General features: G+C 45.7%; 1 protein-coding gene across 1 annotated transcript; it reads left to right on the top strand.

Moving 5' to 3' along the window:
* The first annotated feature begins 720 nt into the window (after positions 1 to 720).
* marchf7 (membrane-associated ring finger (C3HC4) 7) lies at positions 721 to 13279 on the top strand. The gene is made up of 11 exons (XM_083662114.1): positions 721 to 816; positions 4150 to 4351; positions 6711 to 6860; positions 7030 to 7201; positions 8853 to 9038; positions 9146 to 10460; positions 10645 to 10814; positions 10967 to 11070; positions 11263 to 11364; positions 12268 to 12331; positions 13078 to 13279. Exons 2-11 carry the CDS (start codon positions 4157 to 4159, stop codon positions 13188 to 13190), a joined length of 2571 nt encoding a protein of 856 aa, XP_083518240.1. The 5' UTR covers positions 721 to 816; positions 4150 to 4156; the 3' UTR covers positions 13191 to 13279.
* Positions 13280 to 16325: the final 3046 nt, after the last annotated feature.

The raw sequence follows: 16325 nt of genomic DNA, 5'->3' as shown, positions 1-16325 counted from the left end.
CTCTTGTTTGGCTACTGGAATCTTGGTGTCAAATGGAAGTAACAAAGGAAGTTTCAAATGTTATAGGCTACCCACACCTCACATGTTTCATGGCCGTTTAAGAAAATTGATGGGTACTGGTCTCTCGAGGAGAATATGCCCATTAAAATTGATCAGCAAAATAAAAAAAAATTGTTTATTCATCTGTTTCTGATACTGTGAGCTGTGCTCTCTCTCTATAGGCTCAGTGATTTCCTCAGCAATGTAGCAATCAAAGGCTAATTGAATTACTGATGCAGCAGTGGAATGGTGAATAGGCTAATTAATTAACCCCAGAACAGCGAAGATAATAGGCTATTACTCCTTAAAGCCACCAGCAGATCAGTTTTACCCAACACATTGTAGCCTATTGGCTATTGCATTGAGAGCTTTGTAGTTTGGTTAAGGTGGATGACCCCTGTGGAATGGAATTCTCCCCAGTCTCCCACATCATGGAAATTTGAGTACCGTAGTTTTTTTTTGCTATTTAGGCCACAAGAGGCGCTGCTTTATAACAAACATGTTTACTGTGTCTCCCCCCTCCTCCCTTACCTTTCTTTTTTTTCTGTCGGTTTATTTTGGCCTGGCATTTTCTTTGTTGTTTCTCATTGTGTTTATTCTACTCGGGGTCGGGGTGCATTTCTTGCCACATCTTTGTTGTTGAGATTATGAACCAGAGTGGTTTACACACCCGGCCACGCCCACCTGGTCAGCTACCGTTATAAATCACATGACCTTCTCTGTCAACACACAGACGCCATCGTCAATGCCTGAACGCAAGACAGATTGAAATCAAAGGTGAGGCTTACCGCTAATGTTAACCACTGCTACGTGTCGTGAATATAACATGTGCGGTGTGTCAACTGGTAAAGAAATCGATCGCGTCAACCGAAAACCAACCTGGGTCAATTAGCCACATTTCCAGACTTCGTAATGTTATCGTACGGATAACGTTAGCGTTAGTTGTCAACCGCAGCAGTAGCTAACGGCTAACACGCTAGCTGCTCTGTCGACAACCCTCGAAAACTGTTGGATATACGTCCAAACAACTAACGTTGGCGCCAACTGTTCTCTATGGTGTCAGCGTGCCAGCGAAGTAACGTTAAATAATATTAGCTAGTAGCGGTTAGCTATCATGGGCGTTATTTTCCTTGGTTCCTTCTTTGCTTCGCTTGTTCTAGCCATGGTTCTAGCTAGCGTTATAACTTCGTTAGCCCAACAAGACTCAAGGGGTGTTGTGCAAAACACGAAATACAGTTCAGAGCAGGAAATGGCGACGTTAAATTGGGAAGATACACGTTGTCCAAACTGTTTCTAACCCGTACCGTCCGCTACACATCTCAACTTTTAGCTAGCTCGATGACCAATCGCCCCGATAGGTGCCGTTGCAAGAGGAAAACACCACACCGAACTCCATTGAGAAATCTGGCATGGAAAGTTTGCCCTGCTTATTGACAAAAATGTATATCGCAGAAGACGACCGATAGGGTCTGTCTATCGATTCGCGCTACCCTATCAAAAAATGCTACTTAATGGTTTTCTACCTTAGGCTATATCAAATAAAGCCGTAAAGTAAGTGTTTTCTTCTCTTTCTTGTATAATGTTCAAAAAGTGTAATGAAATTTATGTCATGGGTAGTGTATTTTGATGGATCAAATACTCAACATCCCATTTTATCAATTTTTAATCAATATTTCAGGGGTAGCATAATTTGATAGTCCAGTAACATCCTATCAAATAATGCTCCCGTCACTTAATGCATTCATGTTGACTACTAATCAACTCACTGCCACTGTAGGATGAATGTCAGCCTACTTAGACCCCTCAATTTATCAATTTTATGTATGTTGAGGATGTTACTCACTGTACCGTTAACAACAGCGTGGACTGAAGGGTTTCAAGAAATTATGGGCGTGGCGATGAAACTTGGAAAATCGGCTTTGCGCACGCGCAGAACCACAAAGTAGCATTTCTCGACGGGTAGTAAAAATCGACAGAACACCGTAACATATCCTTAATTTACCCGTGGTTCACTTGTAAATCCGGCATATTACTGATGATGCAACACTTCAATACAATTTCAAGGCGTAAATACAAGTTGGAAATGTAAAGAGTAGTTCTCTGTAGTGCACGGTGGACCACACCTTCGAATCCGCCAGCGGCCACACTCTTGGCTGCTTTGGAGTAAACGTTAGCCGAGCGTTGACAATTCTGATATCAGGCTACCAATGATGGACAGTATTGCTAGTATTCTGTTACATCACCACGCGGCCATCTTGGTAGGAAAATAACAGGTGATTGTAATCAATTAACAGGTGATTACAGTCAAACAACGACACAAACAGCCAATGAGCTGTGTGTATTGTAGCACCATATTGGTAGGGAAATGCTTGTGACCATAGGCGCCGATTTATGTTTCTGCCAGTGGGTGCGCATGCCAACACAAGCCTAAGCCTAAGCCTAAGGGGCTAAGTAACTGATATTGGCCTTGAATTTTGGCCAGTCAGTGTTGGTCACTCCTAATATTGCAGTGAGGTTTTGATTTCAGGAGTGGCAATCTGCTGACTTTTAATGTAGTTTTAGTGTTTCTCAGGCTTTTCCACCATGCAAACACTAAAACACGGGATGCTTGCTATATACTTATGAAATGACATGTTATTATTTGGGTGATTGAAGTATAGAACAACAACAAAAATCAGCTAATCGCAGTTTCAAATTACAATCCAAAAATATGTCGGCCTTCAAAAATTCACATTGTTGAACCCTGTCCCTGACACTTAACAAAAATGAACTGGAAACTACCATTACTACAACTAGCATAGGTTTTTGGCAGTTGGTCCATAAACACCCGACATGGTTGAAGTGTCTACAGATTAAATATTGGAGCTGTTGGCAAAACAGCTGGTCTGCACTGTGCACCCGTGAGTACAGAGGGTAAAAACCCTGGAGGGCTCTCTGTTCCTGGATAGCCTCATTCTCACACAACTACAAATACTACTGCAACATATGAGACTTTGTTTACACCAGGCACTCTAACTCAGATTATCTGAATATACTCACTCAAAAACACGTGGGTGGCCCTGAAGCAAACTATGTTTTGGTGCCCCCTCCCCCCATATTTTGAGTTGTCTTTTTCCAGAGTTAAAGAAATGAATGAGTGTCTTTCTAAGATACAGGTCTGGCCGGTATTTATTCCCCCACACACAGTGAAGTCTACTGGACTGGTGCCACAGTCAGTGATGGCAGATTTAGGAATGCAGCTTTGTAATAAATTATCTCTGCGCAGCTTTGATTGCGCTCACGTGTAACGTCTTGCTCGCTCAGACACTCGGCTGTCGGTGTTACTGCTGGGCTCCTTGGAAATGTCACGTTCAAGTGACTGGGTTCATAGTCCCAAGCACAGGCACTGAGGCCTGATACCAAGTCCAGTTGGCAGCAATGCTGGCAGGGTTGACTGTCTGCATATACACAGTCACATGTGCTGCATCAGCAAACTCAGACGTGCTAGCTGGCAGCTAGCGCTCCACCAAGCCCACAGTGTTGCTACCTTTCACTTATCTGATTGAGAGATTCCAGCTCCTTTTGCCTACCCACCCAAGTGTAAACTACCACATGCCCCTTCTTGTTGTTGGTGGGGAATACAAGATGTCTGCTTGTGTGAGCAAGTTGCCTTCCTTCCTGCTAGCACATCTAGTAGGGGGTGACAGATATTGTGATTCAAATCCTCACCTTGTTTATTAGTCCATTTTGAACACCCTTCTCTTAAGCTGTTTTCACACATACAGACAGGGAAATTACCTGTGATCCAGACTGGCTATTTCCCAGAATTTCCCTTCACACCTGAGGGCTCACGTGTGAAAATAGCAGCTAAATGAAAAAATGGGGAGCTACTTGGAGTTTTATAGGCAATATTTAATGCGAAGGAATGTATCTGTGTACAAGCAGTTACAAAAGTGAAAATTAACCGAAAATGTATCGAAACCGACATTTAGAACCTCTTAACCGACTTAATCTAGCTCATGTCAATTAATTGAGTTAATGTGAATTCCCGTTAATACTTTACCCAATGCATGTTCTGTAGTAATGACCTAATATCTCTTTGTTTTTCTCTCATCTTTTGTCTTGCAACAGCCAATCCATGATGGATTCCAGGTCTCGTAGACTTCCTTTTTCTGTGTCCGCCTCGCGGTCCACCTACACGTCCCCTTCGTCCTTGTCCTCATCCTCGTCGTCCTCCCTGGGCTCCAGTAGGTTGTACGGCAGGGACAGGTTGCCCGGTAGTGACTACTTCCCCAGGGCCTCGTCGGCGCTCAAACCAGACCTAGACCACCAGGTAGGCTGATAACACAAACCAGCCACAGGGTTGAAATGACTGAAGGCTATGTGGCATTATCAAACGCACAGACTGTATGCACAACACACAATATTTTCTATTATATATATATATATATATATATATATATATATATATATATATGTAGTGTAAATAACAGTGTAGTGTATCTATAATGCTGCCTATGGATTCTTATGTCACAGTAGTGATGTAATCTTTTGGTTCTCAGGATTTGTTTTGTGTTTTTGCTATTTTTTTTCAGTTTTTGTATTTGTCTGATTTATTTAGGTCTAACCCGAATACAGAATATCTCAACTGGAATACTGGAATAGTGTCTGTTTAAGTTGGAGAAACCAGAGAGTTGGAGAGACCATTTTTCCCAAGCCAAACCGAACAAGAGTAAACTTGCACTTATTCGGCTGGACTCGGTGCCACACAGCTTTCTAGAGCATCCTGGAGAGAGAACCCCTCTAGCAAGTTCTTTTCCTACGAGTTCCCTCAGGAAAATAACTTGCTAGAGTGTTCTCTCTCCAGAATGCTCCTGAGGAAACTCTTAGGAGAAGAACTTGCTAGAGGGTTCTCTCTGGAATGCTCCTCTTAACTTCTCTCAGGAGCATGGTAGCTAGCTAGCCACTTTATCTGTGGTGCCCCAACAGCAGCCACTTTGGTGAGGCTTTTAATAGGCCAGCCTAGATTCCTGGCCGCTCGGGTGTATTTTAGCCCCGCTGCTCGTCAAAGCCAGTCTCTCCATAGGAAGATAGAGTTACTGCTTGGCCTCTGCCCTGCCTGCTCGCTCCTGCTCTTTCCAGAAGAGTCCAGGCTAGGTGCAAAGCCACAGGCTAGGTGCAAAGCTACAACAAGCTAGTTGGCGCTATCACCCTGTGCTGTGACTACCGTATTGGTCCGAGTATAAGGCGCATTCTTTTCACATAAGCCGTTTTCCCACATGCGTACCGGAAAATTACCTGCAAGTCAATATCGGACATTTCCCTTCACACCTCTCCTCTGGCATGTGGGAATCTATCAGCGAAATTGCCTGTAGGGGGGGGGGGGGGGGGGGCGGCACTGCAGAGCGGGTGGGGAGTGACGTGTCGGCAAAACTCCGAATGGTGAAATAAGTTTGCTTGTTTATCCGTTCACCTGCATCGCGTTGAAGCACTTTACAGACTGGCTTCCTTCATTTGATGTGTCCGGGCTTGCCTTGGCTGTCGGCAACGTAAGCAAAATACTTCCACTTTCGCTTCGTGCATTTGCTTAGTCCCTGTCGGGCTGTGACTTAAGGAGGAGGACGGACTGTGGCCAGAGAGCGAGCAGAGAGGAGAGGGGAAAATCAGCACAGCACACCCACACATGAAGCTGACATAGGCTACTGCTGTTATTATCACAAGATCATTTCGCCAGTTTGCTTTAATGTGCGCGAATTATTAGATTATGCCCGCTGGAACATTAAGCAACGTGTGTACACATCGCCCATGAGAGTGTCGCGGAAAATGAATGCACCCGTTTCTCACTAGTATCCGCTAAAGCGCATACCGCTCTTCTGACAGGCTAGAAAGTGGTGAAATCTCCGCGACGACGGGGTCGCGCTTATACCGGCACGGTGCCTTTCTCACATGCAGGCATTAGACCACGTACCGGTCATTTTGCGGTACAAAGCGCATGTGGGAAAAGGGCTCTACACACACACAGACACACACACGCAAGCATCATGCCCATTGAAACTGAGGGGGCCTCCGATTTTTTTTGAAGAAAAAAATTCATGGCGGTCATTAGTAGTAGAGCATCGATCCCCTTTTCAAACATGTGAAAATGAAAAGCCGTTAGTTATTATAGGCATAGTTTGCATAGCACGTTAGTTGGCTACTTGTACCTACCATGCAGCTAAAGTTAGCATTGTAATGTTAGCCAGAGCTGTTATGGCAGTGAGCTGAGCAAGATTTAGCTATTTCAAGAAAAGTGGCAGCAGTGTAGAAGCTAGTGTAGAAGTGAGTGACTAAGCGAATAACCATAAAAGCACAAAGAAATTGACCAAAATCTCGAAATAAATGTACAGTATTTACCCTAATGAGAAAAAAGAGCAAAATATTCATGGTTAAAACTGAATAATAAACTAGAAGTAGAGAAAATCCCGCATGACACTGACCTTACTGGTAAACTCTTTATTAGAAGATAAATAGGGAAACAACGTTTCGGTGCTAGACCTTCATCAGGTTATCCTACGCACCTGATTTTAAAGTTTTTTTTTTAGGTGTGTAACAGCTCTTTCACAGACTAAAACTGAATAATGACATCACAACAGTCCATGATATTCTTGAATGTGTCCATTCAAGAATACTGACCACCCCCCTGTGTGTCTTAGACTTCTCGTCGCCTGAGCTCGCCCAGAGACTACAGCAGCTCTGACTTTCGCTCCCCCAGCTGGAAGCTGCCATCTTCGCCCGCCTCCTCCTCCACATCATCCTACGACCGGTCCTGGACTGAACGCCCTCTCAGCAGCAGGAGCCAACTGGTACGGAGGATGTTCTGTGCTATGTGTTTACGGCAGGCACCTACTGTAAAGTATATTTCTTTGTATTTGAAAATGTAGTTAATAATAGTTTAAGAAATAAGTTTAGTGAACTGTCAGGCCTCAGTTGGGGACTTCTTTTTGATCACCGTTTTGGGGGGTGTTTTTCCAGAGTGATTCTGAGAGGAGGTTGGGGACGTACTCGGGACTGGTGAACGCCAGCGACGATGGAGATTCTAAAAGGGCCAAACTGTCGTGCAGCAACAGAGCGGCCTACCTGAGGACGGCGTCCACCTCGCTTACAGGATCCACCTACTCCAGCAGTGGGCTTGGCAGTGGCACAGGTAGATGGCGTCGGGCTTTTCGAGGTTATAAGATGAGCGAGGCTTGTTCACATTTCATGTATTTCACGTTGCCCATGTTGTTTTCTTAGGGACGCACCAATATCGCTATCTGGGCCAATACAGTCCAAAAAGTAAGTACTTAGCATTGAGACGTGAGACGCTGCCGAGAGATTCAATACCGTAGCTTGTGCGTACTCCTGTGCAGGCCGCAGCCTGGATTGTGTGCATTTCAACAAGGTGGCTTGTGTCGCAATCTGGTTATGAAATATTGTCTTGTTGAAGAGGTTGCATGATTGGTGTGTGTGTATATATACATGTACATATGTGAGCAGGGTGTATATGTACATGTACATATGTGAGCACGGTGTATATATACATGTACATATGTGAGCAGGGTGTATATATACATGTACATATGTGAGCAGGGTTCGCACAAGGTCCTTGAAGTGCTTGAATTCTGCTTAAAATGAATTTCAAATTAACCACATACCGCTGTCTGTCACGTCTTAGATTTTGATTAAAGTTTGATGATGATGAACGTAGCAAAGTACTGTATATAAATTTAGGTTTGACAGTCATGACAAAAGTCATGAGAATCAATTAGATTTTAGACTGTCTTTTCTCCCGCGGACTGTGTGGGCAGTGCACAGCGCTACGGTGTATGATTCGATTAAATCTTATGACGTGATATAAGATCATTCATTGTAGCACCGCACGCACCACTCTCTTCAATGAGGAAGTGGAAATCCAGACCTTGTAGAAAAGTGCCGATTTTGGGGCTTTGGGTTGAAATTAATGTCTCCTACTTTCTGAGGCACACAATTACTCACATAAGACCCTAAATTTAATAGTTGGAAGGTTTTTGTGGATTTTGGTTTCCAGGGACTTTAACTTGTTTATACCTGTAGACACCCTTTTTAGCACCGCGCAAACTCAATATTACTAGTGGACCCGTTGAGTTACACACACCCTGGTCTGGAACTGGAACACAGGGGTCTCCAAAGCCACGGGACGGGACACACTCAAGTTCATCATAAATCACTCATGTATAGAATTGGTGATGTCACTCGAGCACTCAATGATGATGTCATTAGTGAGTGATGTCATCAGTGATGATGTCATAGCTCGAGTAACATCACATCGTTAAGTAATTAGGGCAACCATTAGTTAATTGGGGCTATGAGGGTTATCTTGGCCCTAATTATCAAATTAAAAGATCCGGCTGTTAGGCCCCGCAGGGGTGCCCTTTACACTTCCTGAAAGATTCAGCCAGATGGCATGGGAATTGACTTGTTAAAAGACACAATTTGTAATATATAATCCAAATTTGATGCCCGCTTTGGGACAAATTCATATTTGAAAATTTTATTATTTGCTTTGTGTAAAGTCCTAAAGAAAAAATAGTACTTGAAAAAGTTCTTGAAATTCCTTGAATTAAATTTTGTAATGTCTGTATGAAGCCTGTGTGAGATACTCAAAATACCTTATTATTGTGACTGTGCCTCTCTAACTACTAAGAACTGAATTGTGATGTGGAGCAATGCTGCATATTTTTTGCTAATATGAAACCACTACTAATTTGAAAATTCAGCCACCAAAGCTGTGATAAAGCTCTAATAAGGTTGTCCTTTTGGAATCTCTTTTCTAACAGGTACAGGTGAAAACACGCCGCTTGCAAGCCGCTTGCTCTCTCGACCATCCTCTATATCATCATCATCGTCCACCTCATCATCTTCCTCGCTGTTCTCCAGGAGGGGGATGGAGACGAGGTGCGACTCCGCTCTCTCCGGTTTGGGGGAAAGCAGGATCCGGACCTCTGGATTGTCCTCGTCTTTGTGTAGGGATACGCTACGATGTTCACGCGCACCATTACAACATGCTTGAATCTGCTGTTCCATATAAACCAGTCTTTCACACACTGCCGTTCTCTTCTCTGATTTTTAGATCAGCCAGACAGGGTAACCTCCACCTATGCGCAGGGAGCACGGCCCAAAGAGACGGTGTACTCCACCCCTTCCTCCTCCACCACTGCTAGAGAAAGCTCCCAGAGTCGGCATCTCTCCTCCTCCTCATCCTACTGGTCTTCTCCTTCGACTCCGGCCTCGACCCGTGACCTCTCCTCCTCCTCCTACTGGTCTTCTCCCTCGACTCCGGCGTCGACCCGCGACCTCAGCACCAGAACCACGGCCCGCTCCGTCGCCAGCGCCTCAAACCACTCGTCCGCGGAGCAGACGACGGCCAACCCTGACTCGGTCTCGGTCCTATCCTCCTCCGCGTCGCACATCTCTTACTGGTACAACCCTCCTCCCGCCGCCAGACAGGAAACCAGCCCCGAGCCGGCCCCTCCCTCCCCGGCCGCCCCCGTGCCCCCCGCACCGAGGCCGGTCCCCGAGGTCGCCGGGCCGGACGGCCGGCGCTCCACTCGGCGCCTTTTGGCCCGCCTCTTCTCGCGGCGCTCCAGCCAAGACTCCTCCTCCTCCAGCAGTTCTTCCAGCACTCCCTCCTTCGAGTCGACCGACGACAGTCCGCCGACGGGCGGAGAGGCTGTGGACGGCGAGGAAGGAACCCGGACTCTCACACCCGACACCAGAAGCCTGGACTTCGCCTTCCTCAGGCGCCGCAGACTGGACCTCTCCCCTATCCAGGAAACCGCTCGCAGACTGGACCTCTCCCCTATCCAGGAAACCGCTCGCAACAGCGAGAGCCGTCCACGCGTCGGCCCGGCCCGCTCCGGCTTGAACGCCTGGAGGGAGCCCGGCTCCAGCAGCAGCGGTAGTAACGGTAGTAACGGTAGTAACGGTAGTAACGGAAGCAGCGGCGCCCCCTCCTGGCTGTCCTCCTCCCTGCGTAACCGCTGCCCTCCCCTCTTCTCACGCCACAGAAGAGAGGGGCGGGACGAGAGCGCGCACTCGGCCGCGGAGGACCGCTACAATCTCCTACGGTGGCCCGAACCCGAGCGTAAAGCCTCCGAGGACGAGGAGGACGAAGACGACGGCGGGGAAGCGGTGGGAGCGGTCGGCGTGGGGGTCTCCGGCGGCGGCGGCGACAGGGGCGTGAGCCCTCTCCTGGTGAGACGCGTGCAAGGCACCTTCAGGAGCGAAGGGAGTGTGTTTTTGGCACGCCCCCGAGTCCGGTTGTATGAAAACACACTGGTCGTCGAGGACCCGAGGGCCGGCGTCGAGAGCCAACCAGAGGGCCGGGAGAAGGAGAAGCCACTCCCCTCCAGGGATCCCGAGAGGCTGCGCAAGATCAAGGAGAGGTGTGACGTTTTGATTTCTCATGCGTGTTGCGTTTGTTCCAAGTCCTCTTGGAACAAATGTTCAAATGTATAGGTACAAGCAAGATGGTGGAATAGCTTCACAAAATGGAGGTGTATAAAGAATGGCTACTCGACTGTATCAAAGTCGTAGTAAGAATAAAATGTCCCTCTTCCCCTGCTGTAGCCTCATGCTGGAGGAGTCTGACGAGGAAGAAGGGGACCTGTGCCGTATCTGCCAGATGGGAGAGGAGCTGGTATCCAACCCTCTGATTGAGCCGTGCAGCTGCACCGGCAGTCTGCAGTACGTCCACGAGGAATGCATCAAGAAGTGGCTTCTCTCCAAAATCAGCTCAGGTAAAACGCAACCAGACGCATAGCGACAGAAAGCTGTCTCAGAATGTCTTTGTTTTTAGCTGATTATCTCCCAACGGTGTGGTCTCCAAGTGTCTCCTCCCCTCCCCCCCAACCTCACGTGTTCTTCTTTCCCTCCCCACCCATCCGTTCAGGCACAGAGCTGGAGGCCATCACCACATGTGAACTCTGCAAGGAGAAGCTGCATCTGAACATAGTCAACTTTGATGTGAATGAATTATACAGGACGCACGTGCAAGTGAGTCACCCTTTTTAATTTAATTTTTTTAATTGAAATAAGAATTGGCGTGTTTAAAATCTTAAGATCACGTCCTAGTAGGAGGTTACAATTGTATCTAAAATATTGAATATACAAACCAGCAAAGAGCTCGAGTGCTGTAGAGTGCATCTTCATGTCTGAACTCTTGCTGTTGTTTCTTGCTGTTCTCAGTCGGAGTACGAGTTTGTCAGCAGCGGGCTCTATCTAGTGGTGCTGCTGCATCTGTGTGAGCAGAGGTTCTCTGATGTCCTGGGAGCAGCCAATGAAGCCGGGGTGAGCACACACACACACGCACACACGCATACAAGTTCAAGGTGCTGAATTATGTTAGTTTCATATGAATGATGAGGGATCTTTAATTGCTGAAAAACAATTGTTCATTGGGATTATGTGAATATTTATTAGAATGCTGCACTGGATTTTGACATTTTGCTAATTCAACCATCCTCTTAATTGAATTTATCAAGCATGCCTATAAAGCAGCAGCAGAGTACTGATATTGTATGACTACTCTTACATGTCTTACATGCCTTACATCAGTGGTTCCCAAACTGGGGTACGCATACCCCTAAGGGTACGTGGAGGTACTACAGGGGGTACGCCAAAATAAATCTGACCCCCCCTCTCCCCCCCTCCGGCAAAGTTAAACCCACACATATGACCCGCCACACACTATACAGTTTTGTTTAGTGAGCAAACAGTACCGTTAGCGGTGCTAGCCTCGCAGCTAGTAGTGTCAACACGGGCGATTGCTCTGGTCAAAGTGATGGTGAATCCGAGCCCGAAAAAGAAAAGCGAATTTGTTTGCATCCCTGTGTTATGAGAGGACTTTTTATGAGGCTGAATAAACAGCAAAATTGTTAAAAACACTGTCATGTCTTCATATTTAACATCATATGAGAGTTGCCCGTCTGTGGAGGTTTAGGGGGTACACGACAGGAGGTTGAATGCTCCAGGGGGTACATGACTTTAAAAAGTTTGGGAACCACTGCCTTACATGATGCACCACAGCCAACTGAATCAATACTGATTTGATGGGAAAACAAGTTATTCACCGAAGAAAGACATTTTTCCAAACTTTGGCAATCTCAAGATATGCTGTGTGAATGTGTTGGATGGAAGTGATCTCGGATGTGATAGAAATTTGAAACGTTCTCCCCTTCTTCTCTCGCTCAGTTTTTCAACCTGACGAGAACTCTCCACGAGCACATGGTCAACCACGATCAAAGTATTGATGAAAGTATGTTGCTCAATCCCTTCTCTCCCATGCGCACTGTGTATGCATTTGTTGAAAGACTTATCTAAGACATTTTAAAGTGGGTTTTGGAGGACGAATGAACAAAATCAACTTTGTAGATATCACGGCTTCTGAATCGGTCCGTGCATTTGACAGCCACTCAATGGCTCGTCTCCCAAAATGTCTTATCGCTTAAAGTGTGGTTTATTTATACGTTCATAGGCATGTATTTCCTAGATCATTAAAGTGTCTTTTATGAGGACCGACTGGCTTTCTGACATTAAAGAAAACCTATTTACCTTATGTAGCCCCGCCCACTTGACCCATTGTATCACGACTTCCTGTTCGAAACGCCGACTGTTTTACCTGCTCAAACTAGTCTGACTCACCTGGTCAAACCTAGTCTGACTCACATTATGAGTCGGACTAGGTTTAAGAGTCACAGGAAGTGTAAATACAATCGGAACTTCTGATTGTATTTCCACTTCCTGTTAGTCTCTCAAGCCAGACGGTCTCTTCGACATGAGGTGAATAATGCTACACTTGGGTGATTTGTAATGCTTAATGAGCTGTGAAGATTTTGGAAAACTCTGCCCACATCCGCTTCCAGCTCCTCAGTAAACATGGCTTCAAAGCTACCAGCCCCTCTTGGCACTCCGGTATAGATCACTCAACGTTTTGAAGCGCTTGGCGTTCTGTGGCTGCACAATCGCAATCTGTTCTTGAACACTGCTCTCGCTCCCTCACAGGCCCCCCTGGGGAAACGGACGAAGAGGACGAGGTGGTGGTGGGGGTGCGGGACAGCAGACCGTCGATCGAGTTCTCCGACGACGACATGGATCTAGAAGACGAGTGTGATTGATTTACGAGGGAGTGGAAGAATAAGGGGGGAAGAGTGGGCGGAGGATGTAATGTGGTAGCGCCACCCGGTTTGTTTTAATGTTATGTTTAACTGAATGCAGTTGGGTTGGGTTGGGGGGGGGGCTGCTGGGGAACCTTGAATCAAATTGCAAACAAAAATGCCAAGTGAAAGAACATATCTTGCCTTTTGGGGGGGGGGGGCAGGTGGCGGCTTTCGTAGATATGCAAAACTTTTGAAATCAACTCGTGGGGGAAATATTTTGGTTTTCCGCCAGACTCCAACGTATTTCCATTTCCTCTTTGAGTGCACTTTAATAACTTGGGCAAGTTAGGAAAATGCACTGTTATACCATGAGTGCTTTAATGTTTACTGGGCTATTGAGGCAGAAATGGCAGCAGAGAAATGTTGTAAACCACCGGGATGGATTTGGCCAACAGTGACACATGTTCGTCGTTTTTGTGTTTTAGCAGTGGATGGAAGAGGGCGGGGAGAGTGTTTTAAAAAGTGGCAAACAATTATTCCCTTTACCGTCTGTTTTTCCTGTGACCTTTCCCACAGAGTATTCTAAAAATATGTGAAGATGCAATGTCAATATTGGCGCCTTTTCACCTCGACTTCTCTTCTCCATCTGTCTTGTTTGTGTTGCTATTGGATATGCTTTCTGTTCAAATCTAGTTTAATGCTTTAATTTTTGCAATAAAGTTTTGAATGCAAACAGTTTAATTTTGAGACAGTCATGCTTGTACAGAACTATTGCAGGAGAGGTGGTTGGCGACGAGGGGTCGCTCATTATTGAAATGTTGAAATCTGCGTTTCATTTGACTGGTTTTTATTTCCAAACAAATCCCTTGGTGCTTGTAGAGGTTGATGGCAGACAGGTGCGGACTGAAATTTCCGCTTTGAAAAAATGGCCACCCGAACAAACAACCCGTTGGAAAATTGGAGATGAAGCGGTTTGATTTTATTATTTTTGTATTTGCATTTAACCTCAGACAAGACGGGACATTGCGCTCTTCCTTAAATTAAGTTTGCTGTGAAGCTTATGTACAGAGGCATGTTTTTGTTTTTACGTCTTCATATTATACTTGCAGTTATCTAGGCAATGTTGAATGTTGTTCTATTAGTGAACAAATGGGTCACATGTAACATCACGTTGGCATTATATTCACCAAATCTTGCTTCAAACGGCCCAAATTTTTTGTGTGTTTCAGCGTGTGTTGGCCTGGCCTGCATGGTATCTAATGCCCGGCCTGAATTATGGTCCCAGTCCGACCCTGGTTGGCTGCTGCAAGACTAGTTGCAAAGTACCTGCTGCCCAAGTACACATAGCAGTACTGTAGGCCTGATCCTGGCAGAAGCCCTCAAGGGTAACAAATATAAATTAATTCTTTAACTCTTAAGAGTCTGGTGTTTCAAATTGGCTTTGTGAAAGGAAAGAATTACTGAGGCACAAGTTAGTGTGTAACCGAATGACTGAGTCCCGAGTGGTAGCTAGCGAGTGGGTTGGTTAAACTCACTCCCCTGTATAAAGGCCCGTTAATCTTGGGATAGTGGTTAGCGTGTGCGCTTTGGAAGCGGGAGGTCGGCGGTTCGAATCCCGCTCCACCCTTGGGCAACCAAGCCCCTAACATGGGTTAGGACAGTTGGAGCAGTCTACTGCAGAGATGGTCAGCAGCACCAGTCTATTTTCACCGCCACCATCACCAGTCGATTCACTGGGCGTTCACACCAAACGCAAATTTGTGTGGCAAGATTACATACGTAAGCAGATGCCATTTCGCCCCAGGCGGTGCAAAAAACATCTAAACGTTAGACCTTTTTTAACTTGGGCGAATAATTTGCGCGGTCAAACTGGAGCTCTTACTTGCTTGAGTTTGACCACCCAAATTATTATATTAAACAATTTAAACTTGAGCGAATAGGTTAATTTCGTGTCATTCACGCAGCAAGATTTTGCTTCATTCACATTGCCTGGGGCAAAATGGCGTCTGCTCACGTGTTTGCATTGACTTTGCATGTAATCTCGTAACGCACACTTGCGACATGACACACAGGCCCACCTTACCAAGGAATTATGGTCCATATAAATGTTAATTTATATAACTCCGCTGTGTCATGGGAGGATATGTTACATGAGGCATATAAAAGGAATACGCTTGAGCCAGCAGCTGACTTTGCACAGCAGTGGTCACAGCAGTGGTAATGCCAGCATGTGCCCTGGGGCAATTGGGTGCCATGGATTTGGAGCCACATCCGCTACTTGTTTACTGAAGGAGTTAGGGATTATGGAAGCGCACAAAGGCAGCTTCTGAAGCGTCCAAAACACCAGCCAGTGGCTCTGGCTGAAAAGAAAAGACACTAGTTGAACGTTCAAAGTGTGGCAATATATCTCAAGACTAAAAAGCAGGAGGTAGATAAGATCAGATCAGAGCAGATAAGATCAGATGTGATATGATATGATGGCATAGCAACGGTTGCAGAAGTGGATTGTCACACATAATTCTCAGCCCTGAATTTAATTAGCACCCAGTGGCAGCAGCTCATCAAGTCAGATTGTAAAGTTCTATCAAATTGTATCAATGTAGTCTGAAAGTGATGGAGGGAGAAACCTGACATGCTTCCTGACAGGCCATTAGGTACAGTAGGCCTACAACAGAACAGTGATTCTCTTTCCATCATGTTTGACATGGCTGATCACAGCAGACTAACCTTGATAACCTTTGCAAACTAGACAACTTGATGGGCACCCAAGACACGGATGAGGACAAAGGAATTTAAGACAACAAAAACTCCATGTAAAATAAGACTGCAAATTAGAAATCCATAAACATAAGGAGAATAGAGAGACTAGACTACCGGTATATAGAATTTATGTTCTGATATATTACCCATCTCAGGGGCAACGTGCAAATAAGAGATTAGTGCAAGCAGAGACTGTATTGGAACGGCATACATTTAAATTTGTCATAGGCTACTCCTATCAAACCACTGAATTCAAAAACATGCAAATTTGTAAGGCACCATTTGAAATTGAATGTAGTGTCAGAAATCTTAAGTGATTTTTATTCAAATATAATTTGTAACCCTGATTTCAAATTCAGTTTTCCCAACAGATTCACTTTCCCGAGGCACAGG

This window comes from Poromitra crassiceps (assembly GCF_964638095.1).
Source record: "Poromitra crassiceps genome assembly, chromosome: 28".
Classification (NCBI taxonomy): Eukaryota; Metazoa; Chordata; class Actinopteri; order Beryciformes; family Melamphaidae; genus Poromitra; species Poromitra crassiceps.
Note: the sequence above shows the minus strand (reverse complement) of the source record. Positions and strands in the feature narration are given on the sequence as shown.

Coding starts and splice junctions, on each gene's coding strand:
- marchf7 (XM_083662114.1), top strand. CDS start 4,157: ATGATGGATTCCAGGTCTCGTAGACTTCCTTTTTCTGTGTCCGCCTCG. Junction 6,861..7,029: donor TCAGCAGCAGGAGCCAACTG/GTACGGAGGATG, acceptor GTGTTTTTCCAG/AGTGATTCTGAGAGGAGGTT. Junction 10,461..10,644: donor CTGCGCAAGATCAAGGAGAG/GTGTGACGTTTT, acceptor CCCCTGCTGTAG/CCTCATGCTGGAGGAGTCTG.